Below are 19,465 nucleotides of genomic sequence, written 5' to 3' on the forward strand. Positions count from 1 at the left end.
TGATATGTAGGTTTAGGCCAAATTTGTAAAGATATACCGATGAAAGTTGTTATCCTGATAACCAGCAAAACCTAAGAACCAATTGCAAGCTTTTTAATACATTGTAAAAACCAAAGAAACAAATAAGCAAATTCATATAAATAAAGCTTAAATCCACCAGCACAGTGGCGCATGCCTGTAATCCCAGCAATTTGAGGTAGGGGTTGCTGAGGCAAGAGGATCATTAGATCGTCTTGTTCAAAGCCAGCCTCAGAAATTTAGGGCACTTATCAACTCACCGAGACTCTGTCTCTAGATAAATACATAAAGAAATAAATACAAAAAAAAACAGCTGGCAATATTGCTCAGTGGGTAAGCACCCCTGGGTTCAATCCTCAATACCAAACAAGAACAAAAACAAAGTTTAAATTCATGAGTTAATTACTATATAAATAAACATTGGCTAATTCATTCATCCATAAAAATGTTTAATCTCTCTTCATAGCCTCAGACAGTGTTTGAGCACCTTAAAGTAATTCACCTTTTTAAGAATGCTTCCTTAGGCTGAACTAAAATTGTTTCTCTTCACCTTGAAGATATACAGAAAATTGTTATCGGTCCTCGAAAGGATGGTTATTTCAGGGTTAAAATAACTTAGTGTTTTGCTGTTCAATTTTATTTATCATTTTCACCTTAAAATTATAATTTTTCAAATAAAATTTTGACTTAGCAGTAGTAACTATGAAGGGATTAGTGTCAAGTATTAGGACACTTAAGGCTATAAATTTGCAGGTGAAATTCCAGATCAAAGTGAAGAAATAATCAGTCCCTTCAAGTCTTATCAGCAGTATATATTGAGTTTTGTTTCTGAAAAAGTGAGTTTGCACTGAGAAATGCAAATTGTAGATCATGCCATTTGAAGAAATTTATTTGCAAAGTGAAGTTATTGAACCTTGTTTAAGTTCCTGCAAATATTCCAACTTTTAGGTATAAAAATACTATATCTGTGGCCATTTTTATGAGATGCCCAAAGAAAAATTTTCCTGAATAAAGACGTTTGAAGAAGGCTGTGCAATCTATTTACTTATGGATCTTTATGATTAAGGTGATGTGTTGAGGCTGTAGCTCAGTGGCAGAGCGCTTGCCTAGCATGAATGAGGCACTGGGTTTTGACCTCAGCACTGCATTTAAAAAAAAAATAAAATAGTGGCATTTTGTACATATACAACTACAAAACATTAAAAGTTAAAAAGATATACTATTTTGTATATCTTTCATAACACAAAGTGGGAAAAACGGATTTAAAAAAATTATTTGCATATTTATTTCTTTGTTTAATCACTATTTAACATTGTTATTGATTTCCTTTTGTTTCAATAAGCCAATTTATTTTATAAAGAAATAAATCAAGCAAACCTTTCAAATACAAAATTATCTAGACACCACTTAAAAAAGGACCATAATAACCAAGAAGCCATGATTTATTCAACTTATCAAAGATAATTACATGCCAACACATAATAAAATTATACCAGTGCTTATAAATATACTTTAAAAAGTTGCTCCTTTTTAGCATAAAACTGCATTTTATTTAAATGCAATTCATTATTCATATACAAAAATGCCCTATGTTATAAGGGGAAAGTATCACTATTATGGTTGTTATATAAATAATTAACTGATAACATTAATAATAGGTTTTTAAACAAATCCTATAAGATCTGATTTATTTTGAGGTCAGGAAAAAATGACAACTTCTGAGTTTCATTTTTTTTTTTTAATGGAAGTGCATGTACTACACTAATGATGCCATCGAGGTTAAATATTTTTATCTGACCTGCCAACCCAGTGGTGATTCGCTAATACCACTCCTGCATAAATCGCCATTCCCAGAGTCCTGAAGAATGGCAATCCAAAAGTCCCAGACAAAAAGCTACTCGGCTAAAGCTATTTTAGCCATGTGAAAACTAATTATGGTTGTATGAAAGAGTTCAAGCTAAACTTGTTAATACTTCAACTTGTTTACATGTTTCTTTGGCTAAATAATCTAAATACTTAAATCAGCTGCCTTCTGAAACTCAGGGTTCATACCAGAATCTAAGACATTCCTTGATATCTAGATTTAAATAAAAATAAATTTACATATTGTCAGTGTATAGTGAGCAGAAAACCTTGTAAAGCAGTAATAAACTGGAGGGATTGCTTAGTTTTAACACGATGCAAAGTCTCATGAAACCTAGGAGATAGATAAACCTGCCAATAGAATTGCAATTTCAAATGAAAGACTTTATTGAAGTGGTAAATTAATGTAAAGAAGGTTTTAAATCAGTTTATTAGCCTTTACGCTTACTTCAGTTGACAAGTAGTAGAAGCAGTCACAAAGAGGAGGATAAATTAAGTTGAATACACTGAGAAGCATTAGAATTCATTGTGATCAAGAAAGTGAGAATTTCTCTCATTAACAAATTGGACAAAGCAAAGAACAAAAAAAATTACAGAATTTTTCATGAAAGACAAATCAATAGAAGAATGTTTTAAAGCCACTTTCACATTTTACAGCAAACAGAATAGAAATTAAACTTTGCTTCCTTCCTCTGCATTACAATTGTCAAGAGCAGAGAAAGAAAAAGAAAAGATAGCTCTTTTCGTTCTATCAGCATACCTTCTATAATCTGCCATTCTGCATTCTAGCCAATAATATCGGCAAAAAAATAAATTAATTTGAAGTAAACAAAGGTAGAATAAATGAGGAAAAGGTATCTAAATTGTGTCATAAATGAAGTAATATAAAATGAAGAAAAATAACACTCTAATGGTTGTATCAAGGTCAACTATCAAGTATGCAAGCAGTGCCCTGCCAACTAAACACAGCACAGGGTATTTACCTCACATTATTTTCCACATTTCTTTCCTTTTTTTCTTTTCTTTTCTTTTCTTTTTTTTTTTTTTTTTTTTGGAGGGGGAGGGAGGGATACCAGGGATTGAACTCAGGGACACTCAACCACTGAGCCACATCCCCAGCCCTACTTTGTATTTTATTTAGAGACAGGGTCTCACTGAATTGCCTAGTGCCTCACAGTTGCTGAGGCTGGCTTTGAACTCACAATCTTCCTGCCTCAACCTCCTGAGCCACTGGGATTACAGGCATGCGACACCATATGCGGCTGATTTCCACATTTCTTACTCAATTTGTAACTACAGATACATGTAAAATACATCATAATAATCCAGAAGAAGATGATAGTATTTTAATAAAGACAGAATAACAAATAAATACATAAATTTGAATGATATAACAAGATGAGAACAAGAATCAAAAACAGAGAAACAAAAGTGCAATAAACTTGTCTGGTTAGAACTTTAATTTACTCGGTCATTGCCCTTTACAAATGTTTTTAAAAATAAAATAAGCAGGTATTTTCCAAGTAAAGGTTTGAGGCTTTCAATTTCATATAAAATAAAATAAGTTCTATAAGGTTTTGCAAGATTAATATGCTAATTAGCATTTTTAGTTGTCTTTGTCTGAAATTTAGCTGTTACGTGTTTATGTAGACAGGTAAAATAAGTAGAAAAGTTTTAGAATATAAAGAATTTAAAAATTAATATCATGTGATATGTGGAATGTCCCCTAAAGGCTCAAGTGTTGAAGGTCTGATGCCCAATGCAAGAATGTTCAGAGACAGGGCTTTGGGGAAGTGAACGGGTCAGGAGAGCTCTGATTTCATCAAGGGATTAACCCAATGAGAGGTTCATGATTGATGGATTATTGGAAAGTGATGGAAACCTAGGATATGGAGCCTACTCAGAAGAAGTAGGTCACTAGAGTCATGTCCTAGAAGGATGTACCTTATCCCTGGATCCTTTCTTGCTCTTTCTTTCTGCTCTCTGGCCATCATGAGATCTGCTCTGTCACATGTTTTCTTCCATGATGTCCCACCCCACCACAGACCCAAGAGGAATGAAGCCAAGTGACTTTGTCCCGAAAGCTCTGAAACCATGAGCCAAAATAAATCTTTCCTCCTCTAAGTTGATTTTCTCAGGTGTTTTATAACAGTGAGAGAAACTTAGCACACATATATTCTAGAAGATTTCTTCATTACACATACACACACACACACACACACACACACACACATCTACACACACGTACATCTACACACATACACATTTTAGCAAATCCAAAAAAGAAAAAAATCAGCATAGTTTTAAAGGATTCTAGATTTGGTGGCCTGTATATTGTTCCTTTTCTTGAACAGTAGTTAAGATTCAGCATGGCTCTGAAGGTTTTGATGCTTTTTCACAGGAAGTTGTACAGCATCTCTTTTCATTTTTAAAATGTAGCCCAGTGGTAATACCAAATAGAGCTCGTTTGACCAACTCTGGGATATGAGAAATTATAATTTGGATATCATGAAGACAAAACTTAGTGGTTGTTTTTATTATTCCAGCATATATAAACATAAAAGCAAGAAAAAATTATTAATGGATCTCTTTGTTACTTATAAGTCAACGTTCTGGAACTCAAATATTTGAACAAAGTACCTTCTGAGGCTACATATTTTCACTTTTTTTTTTTTTTATCCCCTAAAGAACTGTAGCAGGGTCAGGCAGGAGGAACCACAGTAATGGCAGCTAGAGAAACTACTGTTCAAGTAATGCAGAAGACATAGCCACAAGAGGAAAGGGGCAGAAGCAAAGTGCACTCAGTCTGAGCAGGGAAATGGAAATGGACACTAGCTCAGCTGATCTGAAAAGAAAAGTTGGTGGTTCAGTAAAACAGGAGTCTGTTGACAATGATTGGAGTATTGAGCTTTGAAAAGATAGATGGTTAAGTTTCGTCCAGATTCTGAATCCATTCATCCTTTTTGTCACTGCTGTATAATGCATGTTTCTAAATCAATCATATTATCTCTTTTCTGTGAATTCTAATACAGCATATATCACACCCACTCCTTTAGTTTAACTCCTTATGCATGTCTTACGTCCACATTAAAAGCATCAGCTTCTGGGCAGCAGGGGCATTTCATCTGCTTACTCTGTGTTCCACAACACTTACAGCAATGTTGTACAGTTGGGTTCTCATTTTCTTGTCGCATGAGCTCTGCAACAGATTGAAGATACTCAGAAGAGTTCCTGTTGTAGCCTAGTTCTGGGTTCAGTGGTCTAATGGATGTAGTTGATTTGAAATACATGACCTACATTTTCTAGTGAAGAGCCTTGGTCTATTAAAAATCATAGAACATGAGATTAAAAAATTAAAAAAAAAAACACCCACCTTATAAAACTGAAAAAAAAAATTGCCAGTCTTAAAAAGTTAAAAACCTTGTCTATCTCCTATTATATAGTTATACAATATTGAAGCAATTGTTTAGCTTTGATAAAATTTGCCAGCTTCTGGCAGGTGCTTCAAATGTAACATTTAAGTAGAATATGGCTAGATTGACTACATTCATATGTACAAATGCTGCAGGCTTTCCCAAAATAACCTCTTAGAAATTTCATCACTGTTTACTTGAGACTTACAGAGCACTGGCTAATATATGGATGATCAAATTCTGTTTTCCTATAGGCAAAATCAATACCTTCTATGATCTATGAAAGATGATTTCAAAAACTAAGAGTAAACCAGCAATCTAGCAATACAGGTATGTGTGTGTGTGTGTGTGTGTGTGTGTGTGTGTATTTGTGTTGCAGCCTAATGTTTAAAATTATTACTTGTGATCTTATCTATAATTTCATAAGTTATTTTACATGAAGACAGTTATATTTCATTAATGAAGTCACTCTCCTGTATATCTTTCATTGTACATTTAAGGAGTCTGTGAAAATTATTTCAAGAAAGGATTATTTCCTTTAAGAATTTAAATTTTACTGATCTTCCTTTTATTTTGATAAGAAAGGGAACAGGGGGTAGGAGGAGAGGAAGGGGTAGGGAAGTTCTGGGGCATGAAGTTGGCCAAATTATGTTTTATTTTGTGCATATATATAAATAATTATGTACAACTATAATGTACCAATAAAAATGTGAAAAAGAAAAAAATTAGATTTCAGAAAATATCTTTTAGATCCCATGCATTCAGGGAAACTGGGTTCTCCATAATCTCTACAGAACACCCTATTGTTCTCAGTAAAGTAAATATAATTTGAGATATTCAGAATTACTACTATAGACTAATTGTGGACTTAGTGCTCTAATGAATGTATATGATTTGAGATACATGACATATATATATATATATATATATATATATATATATATATATATATACTAGAGATATAATTAGTCTATAATTATATGTAATTAAGTACCATATACATATAGTACTTAAATGTTTATGAATGAGAAAATGGATAATAAAATTTTATAATGCTCTTTAAATATAAATGATAGGTTAAATTAAGTTTACTATGTTCTGTGTAATAAGGTACTAGAACAATAAATGTGGTTTTAAAAGATTTCATAAAAATATTAATAACTAAATTATTTTGTTACCATTAAAGGAGTGAAAACTGAGCTAAAGAGTGGGAGAAGAGTTCAAAATATACAACTGACAAAAGACTTGTACTGAGTGTATGAAAAACTCTGACAAATAGGTAAGGAAAAGGCAAACAACTTTTTAAAAAATTTTCCTTAAGTAGAGTCAAGTGAGCATGTCAGAGAGAGAGAGAGATCCACAACTAATGAGGATGTATAGATGTGAGAAGATGCTCAGCAGCATTAGTCATTATGAAACTCAAATTAAAATCCCAGAGGTGCCTCTGTGCCAAATGCTGAATTTGAGGTGGAGCAAGTAGCACATTCATACCTGGCTTTTAGAATGTAGTTGGTTAAACCACCCTGGAAAACTCTTCAGTAGTATCAACTAAAGTTACATTTTTGCCTACATTATGATAAAGCCATTCCATTTCTAGATAAACACCCAAGAAAACTCACTGCACATTCTACATGAGTAAACACAGTAGCTATATTAATTATAGCTTAAAGCTAGAAACAACCTTCCCAATATGAAGGACCACCAACCCTACATTAAAAATTAGAAAATTTGCACCTGAATCCCTTATGGTACCATCTAGATGAGATTATTATTTTTTTTATTTAACCAAAGAGCCAGCTTTTGAATAGTTCAGTGGATTTTATGAAAATTTATTTTTCTGTAATTATCATCATCATAATTATTATAATATAGTATAATTTGGCAAATTGTTTTATTTGGTACATATTATTTCCAGTGTCATTATAAGGTAATAAATGTATTATTTGACTACATTTTTGCGTAGTGTATGGATAAAGTTATTATTTTCACAAAGAGATGAAAATGGAAATATCACGATGAACACTACTGAAATACAAACATTACTCAGAAACTATTTTGAAAATTTATATTCTAATAAAATTGAAAATCTTGAGGACATTGACAAATTCATTCAGACATATGACCTACCCAAATTGAATCAGGAGGACATACAAAATTTAAACAAATCTATTTCAAACAATGAATTGAAATTGAAGATGCCATCAAAAGCCTACCAACAAAGAAAAGGCCAGGACAAGACTGATTCTCATCCAAGTTCTACTAGACCTTCAAAGAGAATTAACACCAATACATCTCAGATTATTCCATGAAATAGAAAAGGTTGGAACCCTTCCAAAATCATTTTATGAAGCTAGTGTCACCCTAATACCAAAACCAGACAAAGACATATGAAGGAAAGAAAACTTCAGACCAATATCCCTGATGAACATAGATACAAAATTTTTTAATAAAATTCTGGAAAATCACATATAAAAACATATTTAAAAGATAGTATACAATAATCAAGTGGGATTTATTCCAGGGATTCATGTGGAAATCAAGAAACATAATTCACAAATCAACAGACTTAAAGAATCACATAATTATCTCAATAAATGCAAAAAAAATCATTTAACAAAATTCAGCATTGATTCATATTTAAAACACACACACACACACACAAAAAAAACTAGGAATAGTAGGAACATACCTCAACATTATTAAAACTATATATACTAATCCCAAGGCCAACATCATTATAAATGGAGAAAATTTGAAAGTATTCTCTCTAAAAACTGGACCAAGATAGGGATACCCTTTTACCTCTTCTATTCAATATAATTCTTAAAAGTCTAGCCATAGCTATTAGACAGAAGGAAGAAATTAAAAGTAAATGAATAGAAAAAGAAGAACTCAAACTATTCCTATTTTATATTTATAGACTCCCCCAAACCAGAAAACTTGTAGAACTCATAAATGAATTTGGCAAAGTAGCGGGATATAAAGTTAACACCCATAAATCAATTGTGTTTCTATGCATGAATGAAGAATCAACTGAGAGAGAAATTAGAAGAACTATTCCATTCACAATAGCCTTGAAAAAGCATAAAATATTTGGGAATCAATCTGAGAAAAGAGGTACAAGACCTCTACAATGAAAACTAGAAACACCCAAGAAAGAAATTGAAGAAGACCTTAGAAGATGGAAATATCACCCACGATCTTGGATAGGCAGAATTAATATTGTCAAAATGACCATACTACCAAAAATGCTATAGAAATTTAAAGAAATTCCTATTAAAATACCATGATGTTCTTTATAGAAATAGGAAAAGCAGTCATGAAATTTATCTGAAAAAAATAAGAGGCCCAGAATAGCCAAAGCAATCCTTAGCAAGAAGAGTGAAACAGGTGGCATCACTATAGCAAACCTTAAACTATAGTACAGAGCAATAGTAGCAAAAATGGCATAGTGTTGGCACCAAAACAGACATGAAGGCCACTTGCACAGACTAGAAGACACAGAGACAAACCCACATAAATACTGTTATCTCATACTAAACAAAGGTGCCATAAACATACATTGGAGAAAACATAGCCTCTCCAACAAATAGTGCTGAGAAAATGGGAAATCCATATGTAGCAAAATGAAGTTAATCACCTATCTCTCACCTTGTACATAACTCAACTCAAGTGGATAAATGACCTAGGCATTTAGACAAGAGACCCTGTACCTACTAGGGGAAAAAGTAGGCCCTACTCTCCATCATGTTGACTTAGGAACCAAATTCCTCAAAAAGACTCCTAAAGCACAAAAAGTAAAATAAAAAATCAATTGATGGGATAGTATCAAACTAAAAAGCTTCTTCACATCAAAGGAAACAATCAAAAACATGAAGAGAGAGCCTACAGAATGGGAGAAGATCTTTGTCACTGGCACCTCAGATAAAGCATTAATCTCCAGGATATAAAAATTTATCAAAAAACTTAACAAATAAAATAATAATAACCCAATCAATGAAATGGATAAAGGAACTGAACAGGCACTTCACAGAAGAAGAAATATGATCAGTCAACAAATATATGAAAAAGTGTTCAACATCTCTAGCAATTAGAGAAATCCAAATTAAAACTATACTGAAATTTCATCCTACACCCATCAGAATGGCAATTATCAAAATGCATGTAAAAATAAATGTTAGTGAGGATGTGGGAGGAAAGGTACACTCATACATTGTTGGTGGGACTGCAAATTGGTGCAACCATTCTGGAAAGCAGTATGGAGATTCCTTAGAAAACTTGGAATGAAACCACCATTTGACCTGGTTTTCCCACTCGTTAGAATATACCCAAAGGACTTAACTATAATATACTGTAGTGATGTTGCCACATCAATGTTCACAGCAGCTCAATTCATAGTAGCTAAACTATGGAACCTTCCCAGGTTGCCATCCACAGATGAATGAATAAAGAAAATGTGGTATATATACACAAAGAAATATTACCCACCCATAAAGAAAAATGAAATTTTGGCATTTGCCAGTAAATTCATGGAAATAGACACTCTCATGCTAAGTGAAAAAGCCAATCCTCCCCCCGCATAAAAAAAGACCAAATGTTCTCTCTGATATGCGGCTTTAACATACAATAAGGGCAGGGAGAATAGAAGTTGATTAGATTAGATAAAGGGGAATGAAGGGAAGGGAGGTGGAATGGGATTAGGAAAGACTGTAGAATAAATTAGTCATAACTTTCCTATGTTCATATATGAATATATAACCAGTATAACTCCATATTATGTATAACCACAACAATGAGAAGTTATACTCCAGTATAACATGTCAAAATATACTCTAATGTCATGTATATCTAAAAGAAACAAATAAGAAATTGTTTTCAAAAGGAAAACAAAAGTAATTTATGGTTTGAAAATATATATTCATTTCTTAAATATTTGTGGATTCAAAAATATTAACATTTATTTATTTTTGCTTTTGAGTGGAGTTTTTGTATGTACTAAAACAAATTACCTAACCTTAAATGAGTTGTTTTTGTTTGTAAAAATATTGGATAAACAAATGAAGCAAAACAGCATATTCAATACATTAACAAAAGTATCATAAGAATGAAATGTATAAAAACCTCAGTTCTTGGCCTGTAATTTCAACTCAGTGTGTAAGTCATTAATTGATTATTGCCACTTTCCGAAGACAATCCAATTTATCAATTATCAGTGTTCCAAATTAGAGAAATAAAATATTTTCTGATTATTTTCAAGTTATAATAGAACTTTACAAAAAAGCTCAAAAGAAAGGAGAACAATATAATGAACCATCATTTACCTATTGCCCAACAATGGTGTTCTGCAACTTTTCTTCATTCTTCAGCCAATGTATTTTTCAGTACTTCGTGCATCCCAAGTAAGACCTATAAGCTTTGACACTGGATTCAGATTCATTAAATACTTCTTGATCTTCAAAAGATTTTAGCCTCTCAACTTGGTGATATCGTTTAAATTTGGTGGATTGCCCTCAGGAAATGATTTCTCAATTTCAGTTATTTAATTTTCTTCATTTAAAAATCAAAGTTAGGATATTAAACTGGATAAGAGCGCTCCAAATGTGTTTCTCTCATTAGACCCACTCTAGAGTATTTTCTCAGTGACCTAGGTAGATGTTTAAGAACTACTGTCGTGTATAACACATGGGTAAAACTTAAAGTCTTATGCTAAATAAAAGAAGTCACACAAAGGGCTACTACTGGATGATTCAATTTGTTTTTACTGAAAGTCTTATAAGTAAACCTATAGGGAGAGAATATATATCAGTGGTTGCCAGAAAGCAGGGATATAGAGAAGAGACAAAAGCTGATAATGATGAGACTGTTGTGTTTGACGGAAATGCTATATATCTACATTGTGATACTGTTTACGTGACTGCATGAGCTTGTCAAAATTCACCAAGCTGCACACTTAAGAATGGAGAATTTTATTGTGTACAAATAAATTATGCCTCAATACAGCCAATACATCCAACTCAAATAATTATCTATCAAGTGGTAGTCTGATGGACTAAATACAATGGGACTGCCATCTCACCCCAATGGAATAACATAATACTAATGTAGTTAAAAGTAGCATTTGATTTTGGAAAACCACTTCACATTTTTGGTTCAGACCAAACTTGCAATCTATTAAGATATTTTATGTGTTTAGGTTGTTTAAATAAAATTCAGTATTACATATTAAAAGTTTTAAGATTCTGCCTCTTATATTAAATCTGCCACATGAACTTGGCAATATCTTTTGGCATCTGCATTTCACCGTAGGAAATATTAGGTATTCCATACAACTTTGTGTGATCCCTCATTTGGTCAGCATGCTTTCATACTAGGGAGTTTGTGTTCTGTGTAAAAAAAAGTCATTGTGAATTTGTTTATTTTAGTTCTATACAAGATTACATGAATCATATGATCTGTATATGGTAACAGGATCTAAACTGATAAAATCTCTTTTTAAGAAAAGTGTCATATGTTCTGAGTAATAATTTAAATTAATTTTTGAAACAAACATTTTAGATCTTTCTTTTAAGGCCACTAGTGTTAATTACTCTAACACTCATTTCCTTCAGTTCTCTAAACTTTTATCTTTTAAAGGGTGTTTCTATATTTAAAGAAAAAACTGCATAATGCTAAACTTTCATACATAAATATATTTTAAAATGCCATATATTTTCCATACAATTTAATACATTAAATATGTAATTTTCATCTTTTAAAATTAAATAATGTTACTCTTTGTCTAAACTTGCAATGTTCCTATCCTTCTGAATTATTGTAGAAACACATACAACACACACACACACACACACACACACACACCCCACAAACACATGAAAGAAATGTTCTTTCAAAATAAATTCCTGTTCATTTTTAGATTTAAGATATGTAAACACATTCAACTATAAAACAAAATGCTCATCTCCCAAACAAATGAGGAGAGGAGAATTTTGCCCTGACAACATTCATTATTAAGATGAATGGAGAATATTGAGATGAGAGTTCTTTAACTTTCACATAGAGTGTTTTTGTTTTGTTTCTTTGTTTCTTTTTCTTTTTCTTTTTTTTTTAATTTTTTGTTTTGTTTTGTTTTGCTGGGGTGCAAACCAATGGTCTCACATATTATGCAAGTGCTTTATTGCTGAACTACAACTCCAACCTCCATGAACCGATTTATATAATAAAATATTCTAGATTTCCCCGTTATAAGGTATGCAAAGATACTTTAAATTATATTATAGTCTCAGAAATGATATTCTATGGATTTGATATTCTTTAATAGTTTACTATTTTTACTTACCCAAGAATTTCAGTAATTACATATCTTGCAAGATTCTCAAATAGAAAAATTACAATGCATGAGAAGGAGAAGTCATATTTAAAGCAACCTTACTTATTTTCTAGATACTTGAGCTTTTCCTCCTGATCATGTATCTATTCAGAAATAACTTCTCAGGGGAGAGATGTGCAGCTGATTCTTTCTCTAGTGTTTTCCATGTTGGTAAAGGAGAGCAAATTCAAACCAGTACACAGAATGGAAGAAATTAACTTACAGAACTGTATATAATTTAGGGCATGCACATAGGGATTTGGCTGATCTTAAATGTACACATTCATCCATTTCATCTTTCATAATATCTTCTTTATTGTACTGCATATGGAAATGTCAATGAAAACTATCAAACTAAAAAATATTTTATGAAAGTCATAAAATGTTAGTTTGCATTACATTTCAATCAAGAATTATGGTTAATTCAACACGCTGTTCATTATTTCTCTAATTCAGTTCCTTTGAGATAGTCACTGGAAACCCTGTGGGCATCTGAAAGGTCATTTTCAATGTCACCAATAGACATTAGGGCTGGGAGGAAACTGCCCCGCCCCCCGTGGCAGGGTATTTTAAAATAACTAAATATTTTAAAACATTGTTTCAGGTTTTAATACTGAAAAATAACACCTATCATTTTATCTGTATTGAATATCATAAAAAGAATCCAGAAATAAAAGTGTGACCTCTACTAAAAAACAAAACAAAAAAATGTCCCGATAAATTTGAAATAGGTGAGAAGAGGCTAAATGAAGAAATAAATAACTCTAGTGAAATATCACAAACTACATGGTTTTTAAGTTTGCTGAAAAATACACGCATTCATTTGCCATCAGTGTTTTTGCAAATGATATTTTCTAAATATATTAAACTTATTTACCACCATATTCTTGCTTTCAGGGTGCTCTACAACATAGCTGAGAAGATAAAGGACAAATCCCCACTTTACTCAAAACATAAATCAAAGGGAACAAATCAAAAGTAATCAACTTTACCAAAAGATGTTATGACTGCACAATTGGCAACTTGAGTGCTGAATTTAATATGGCAAAAATAAATTCACATTTTTAGATACCTTCTCCATAATAGTATAAATTCCTAGAACTAAAATCATAAAAGAGTAGGAGATGAAGAACTATGGACTATAAAAAGATTATTTTAAAGCATACTGGTTAAGAGAAAGGAGGGAGGGAAAGAAAAAAGCAAGGAAGGAAGGGACCCAAAAATTAAAAGAACACACCAGTAGGTCATTTCTTGAAACACCTTGTAGATCACTTTATGACAACTTGAAAGGAATTTTAAAACTCATGAAATGCCAATTATTCAGAATAAGGTAATATTGCACACACTCTTTTTTAAAAGAGTGGTTCATCTTACCTCTACTACCAGCTGCTGAAGGGATGGTGATGCTACAGGATGCAGACTTGAGTTCCCCTTTATGGGACTGTGAAGGCTAATATAAGCCACAACATTTTTTTGCAGAACCTTTTTGAAATCCTGAAATTTAAAAAAAATCTATCTTTAACATAAATAAAAATAATCACTTTATTATTTAGCTGTTAAATGATAAAGGGTTTTTCATTAAAATCATTATGTTGCAGCAGTATATTTTTAAAAGCACTTAATAAAATAAGTCAAGGTTGGAAGAAGATTTTAAATAAGGATGATAAGGAGTTAGATACAAAACATGATTAAATATTTTAAAACATGTTCTGATAAAAGTCAAGTTTTAAAAGAAAACGTTTTTAAAAACATAGCATTGCATGGGATTCAACTACAGAATACAGGATGGATATTTGCTTCAATGAGAGTACTTAATTTTATAGTCAGTGAGTTAAACAAGGATGAACTAATTCCATGATTAATAAAATGAGTCCTTTCCTTTGGAGCTTTGAGCTACTCTTACACACAATACCTGTTATTCTTAGAAAAATGGGGCATTATACAATTGTGACCCTGCAGATAAATTTTATAAATAAAAAAAACAATGCATTTCATGCACATTAATGGCATAAAATGATTCACTTGTTAAGTTTTCCACATGTCTGCTTACCCCAACCCTACAAAATTGAAAACAACTGACTATATTAATAATGTACTACTAAGGGGAGCTTGTGTTTTTTTTCTGCTTTACTTACACAAATATTTAATGAGTAATTCTTATGTAGAAGTTCCATTGAACATCTTAAAAACTATATTAAGTCATGCCTTGGGAAAGTATCTTTCCTCTTTCTGAGGAGAAAGATTATAAGGACTTCTATCCCTAGCAAATCTTATCTCTATTTTATGTTGAAAATTCAGCTATTACTCTGTAGGAGAGGTAAAGAGACAATTATTTAAAATTTTTAAATGTCTTAACTGAACACAAATAATTTATTTTAATCTTGAATAATTTACCTCTAAGATGGCTCAAATAATATCTATCATTACTTAAAACCTTTGAAAAAATTGCTTTTATTTGCACACTATGACATACATACATTCTGTACATGCTGATTCATATAATCCTTATGAGAACCCCACAAGATAAGCATTAGTGAACTTATTTGAGGATTCCAGACTTAGAGAATGTCACGTTTCATAGAAGAAAGAATTTGAACTCTGACTTTTTTATTCTAAAATTAGTAGTATTTCCACAATATCCAGTGAAAATTAAAGATTCTTCACAGAAGAAATGGTATTTTTAATAAAAACATTCAAGGATGTGTTATATTTTTCTTTAATGACCAAGTTCAGTATTAAGTCCATTCTCTAAAATTCTGTCACTACAAATCCCATTTTTAAGTTTATTGGCCAATATCACCTAATCCTCTGTGGATTTCCAGGGATTTCTACCCAAGCAAAATTAAATAGCACAACATGGCATGTCAACAAGACCTTTCTTCACTCTCCTTTACCAGAGAATATACAAGTAGAACACACGTTGGTTTTAATTTAAAAGAAAAATGTTTTATTCTCACATGGAGTAGATCTATGTCAGGTCAACCAATAGTATTCTAAATTTCTCCTCAGTTGCTGGTTAGCAAACAACTTTATGAATTGCACTGAAATAATCTCTGAGTATACAGAAAGTTATAAAAATATATTTTATCAGCCAATAATGAAACTTGCATATTTTTCACCCCTTTTATTACTCACATGCCTTTGTCTTTCTAGTCATGCAAAAATTCAGAAGGTAAATAAATGTATAACTGGTTGTCAAATATATACATAATACAGACACAAATACATACTAAAAACCAATGTATGGAACATTGGTCCCATAAAACATATTAGGACCAGCTGGGCGCAGTGGTGCGTGCCTGTAATTCCAGTAGCTCCAGAGGCAGAAGCAGGAGAATCTCCATTTCAAAGCCAGCCTCAGAAATTTAGTGAGGAGATAAGCAACTCAGTGAAATCCTGTCTCTAATAAAAATACAAAATAGGGCTAGGGATGTGGATCAGTGGTCAAGTGCCCCTGAGTTCAATTCCTGGTACCCACTGCCCCCCACAAAAAAAAAAAAAAAAAGAATTAGAACCAATTGTCCGTGTGTGTGTGTGTGTGTGTGTGTGTGTGTGTATTTTCTAATCTTCTGACTAGAAAGAAACTTTTCTAAGAAATTTTTTTCCTTCTATGAATTCACACATTATAGTATTTGTATATTTGACATCTGATAGAGAAAATATAAACTTACCAAAAAGCACAATAGGTTAATTGAAATTTAAAAATAAATTTAGATTTTATTAAACACAAAAATATCTACTCCACTTGAAAATTTACTTCCTTACATACGTGCAAGTCTATATTGTTTCAGTCCACAGGCTATGATGCTTGAGGCTCAATTAAACTCAAGGACTTTCTGCAATGTAATTTCCTATGAATTTGAGTTTAGGATATTTAAGTTAGGAAATAATAATGTCAGAGAAGAGTACTTTGTGAACATAGTTTAGAAATATATATGCATATATAATTTAGGATTAATACAAGTTGTGAAAGTTAATCAAGAAGATTGTACATATAGTTAAATAAAGAAGCATATTTGGAGTTTGAAAAGAATCTTTAAGACATTTTCTTAATATTTATAAGAAAAATGAAACACTGTTTCATTATTTCGGAATTATTTAAAATAGTCAAAATCACAAACATATTCCCTAAATTGTTTTTGTACTTGTTCACTAATCTTAAAAGTAAGTAATTTGGAATAAGAATTTGAGAGGTTGGTTCAGCTTTAAATTTTCCATCTTACATACAAATTTGTCAATTTAAAAGGTTCTTAAAGCAATAGAATTTCTTCATTTGGAGTAATTCTTTTGAATATGGAACATTCAAACCACTAATTTGCATATAGAAAAGCATTTCAATTTGCAGTTTGTAAATCTTGCTGAACTCTGCACTGTAAAAATGTTCTCATCCTCACAATTTCCTTCCCTTCAAATTAAAAAAAAAAAAAAGTTGCTATTTTCTTTTCTACACTTTAGATATTCGCTTTGATAGTCAATAGGCATTTTATATTTTTCAGTGCTTAAATAAAAAATATAACAAGAGAATTTCACATTACGTTAAATTTTTTCCTTTTCTCATTAGGTAGATTTTTTCCTGAGATAGTGAACAAACTAAGCTATAAAATGGTGTTCTAGTTAAAACTAAGCATTTTGGGGTCTGTATATTTCCATGAAATCTCCTTTTTTTCATTATTAAAGTAAATAAAACATGTAGGAGATTCACAATGTTTGCATCGTTGTTAAAAGGCATCACCCCATAATGGGTTGCCATATTTCATTTAAAATATAGTGCTTCTATGCTGTGTAGACATATCAGAAGAATCTGAAACATAAACATTCTGATTGTATTCTGTCTGTGCCCCATTTCATGATTTATTTCATTAAGACACAGGCTTCCTATGGTATTTAAACAAATAGATAAGCAAGTGGGTAGGAAAGAAGTAAAAGAAGGATGAAGGATTGGAGAGAAGAAAGGGAGGAAAGAGGGTAACCACTATTTGAATTCAGTCTCAGTATTGTATAGATAACATGTAATGATAAGTTAATCAACTACATAGTAGATTATAGATTATTTCCTTTTTTTAAAAATTTATTTTCCTAATTATCTAATTCCTGGACAGTGTTTTTGGTTTTGGATTTTAGTGTAATGGTATGTATCAACTGATCCTTTTCTTTTCTAGTGCCTGTACAGTTATCTTATAAGGAGAAGTATAGTAATTAAATAATCACTATTATGAGTAATATCAGAGGTTGTAGTTCTAGTAGCAACAGGAAGATTAGATGCAGATCATACATGATTTACTCTACGTGGGTCTACCTCTAAGTTTTGCAAGTGATCTCAGCAAATCATCAGTTATGACCCCTAGTTCAGAAGTGCAATATCATCTTTGGCTACAAAAATTGTATATTGTCTACCAAAAGAAGAAAATATTATTATTATTAATGTTTTACCTCTCCCCATTCATATGAGCCAATATTGCCCCAGGTTGTTCCTCCCCATGAGCAGAATACAATAGTGCGGTCCGGTCTCCATCCTTTCTTAACCCTTAACATCAATGCTCTGATAAATGCTGTGATGATTGCAGTACTACTAGCCCATTCTTGTCCATTATAACTGTATCCAGAGTAATGGTGACTGCCAACTATAATATATCGGTCTGGAAACAGAAGGAAATGAGCCATTAAAACAGAATATAAACTTAAACAATAAATTTAATGACATTTACATAATCCTATTGCATAAGTAAGCAACAATTAAACAAAATTGTTCTAATAATTGAGACTACTTTAACACTTTTCACCCACTGTTTTGATTCACACATCTGTGTATATCAAAGCAGAGGCAGCTGTTAAACCCAATTATGAATCTGAAGCTTAGATCCATATAACTGTCCTTTGCAACATGAATATTAATTAATGAAGTATACAAATATGCCACAATGAAATCTTTATCTAACATTTTTCCAGAATCCTAGTGGGAAGTGTCCTGTAAACAATGTGTGCATGCTCAGTAAATATTAAAGAACTATTAATACATCTGAGGAAGCAGTTACTCAGTAGCTGTAAATATTAAAAATGGGGTAGTCATGTGTGGACTTTGGAATAAATGAAGTGTTTAGGCAATTAATTACAGCTTATAATTTTAGATAGACCTTCAGATAATGGTCTTTTTCATTATCTGAAGAAAAAAATGAAATTCACCAATGTCCATTTTATATGATTATTGAGATTCATTAGACACACTGTTACAAAGGTTTTGATATCAGATAAATGTTGCCCTGTTCAATGCACATTGACAACTATTGTCACCTATCTTATTATACTACAGTAGGCTAAAAAATGTACCCCCCATTGATGTCCATGAATGTTATTGATAAAAATAACATAACTCAATTTATTTGATCAAGTAATCTTTTACATCTGTGTTAAAAGGTTTTTCACTATCATTTCATTATGATATCTTTCATATCTTAATAATGAAGTATGTAGACTCTTCTTGGGTTGAGATCCAGGCTTTGCAACTCACTAATTGTATGATGTTAGAAAGTTTACTTAAACTTTCTATGCCTTAGTTTCTTCAAATCTAATATAGAATACAAGTAATGCATCAATGATTCAGTTACATTAAGTTTTAAGTGAGTTAGTGTATAAGGCACTTTGAACAGTGCATGACACAAAGTACGTCCTACACCTGTGTGGAATAAATGGATCAGCTATTGACTTCATGATGACAAAAAAAAAAATTGCTGTAACAAAATGTCATCTCATAAAACTTTTCTGATTTTCCACACTGATTTTGGAATAAGCAATGGATTTGATTTGACAC

The 19,465-nt window shown here is 31.7% G+C and overlaps 1 protein-coding gene across 1 annotated transcript in view; it reads right to left on the minus strand.

Annotated features, from left to right (window-relative positions):
* The window catches only part of Naaladl2 (N-acetylated alpha-linked acidic dipeptidase like 2), a 645,091-nt gene that overhangs the window by 290,050 nt on the left and 335,576 nt on the right, over positions 1-19,465 (minus strand). The window contains exons 8-9 of the mRNA XM_076867047.2: positions 18,091-18,296; positions 14,035-14,154 (exon numbers count right to left, since the gene is read on the minus strand). Of these exons, the coding sequence (XP_076723162.2) occupies positions 14,035-14,154; positions 18,091-18,296 (326 nt within the window). The remainder of the gene's footprint in view (positions 1-14,034; positions 14,155-18,090; positions 18,297-19,465) is intronic.

Source organism: Callospermophilus lateralis, chromosome 10 (genome assembly GCF_048772815.1).
Source record: "Callospermophilus lateralis isolate mCalLat2 chromosome 10, mCalLat2.hap1, whole genome shotgun sequence".
Taxonomy (NCBI): Eukaryota; Metazoa; Chordata; class Mammalia; order Rodentia; family Sciuridae; genus Callospermophilus; species Callospermophilus lateralis.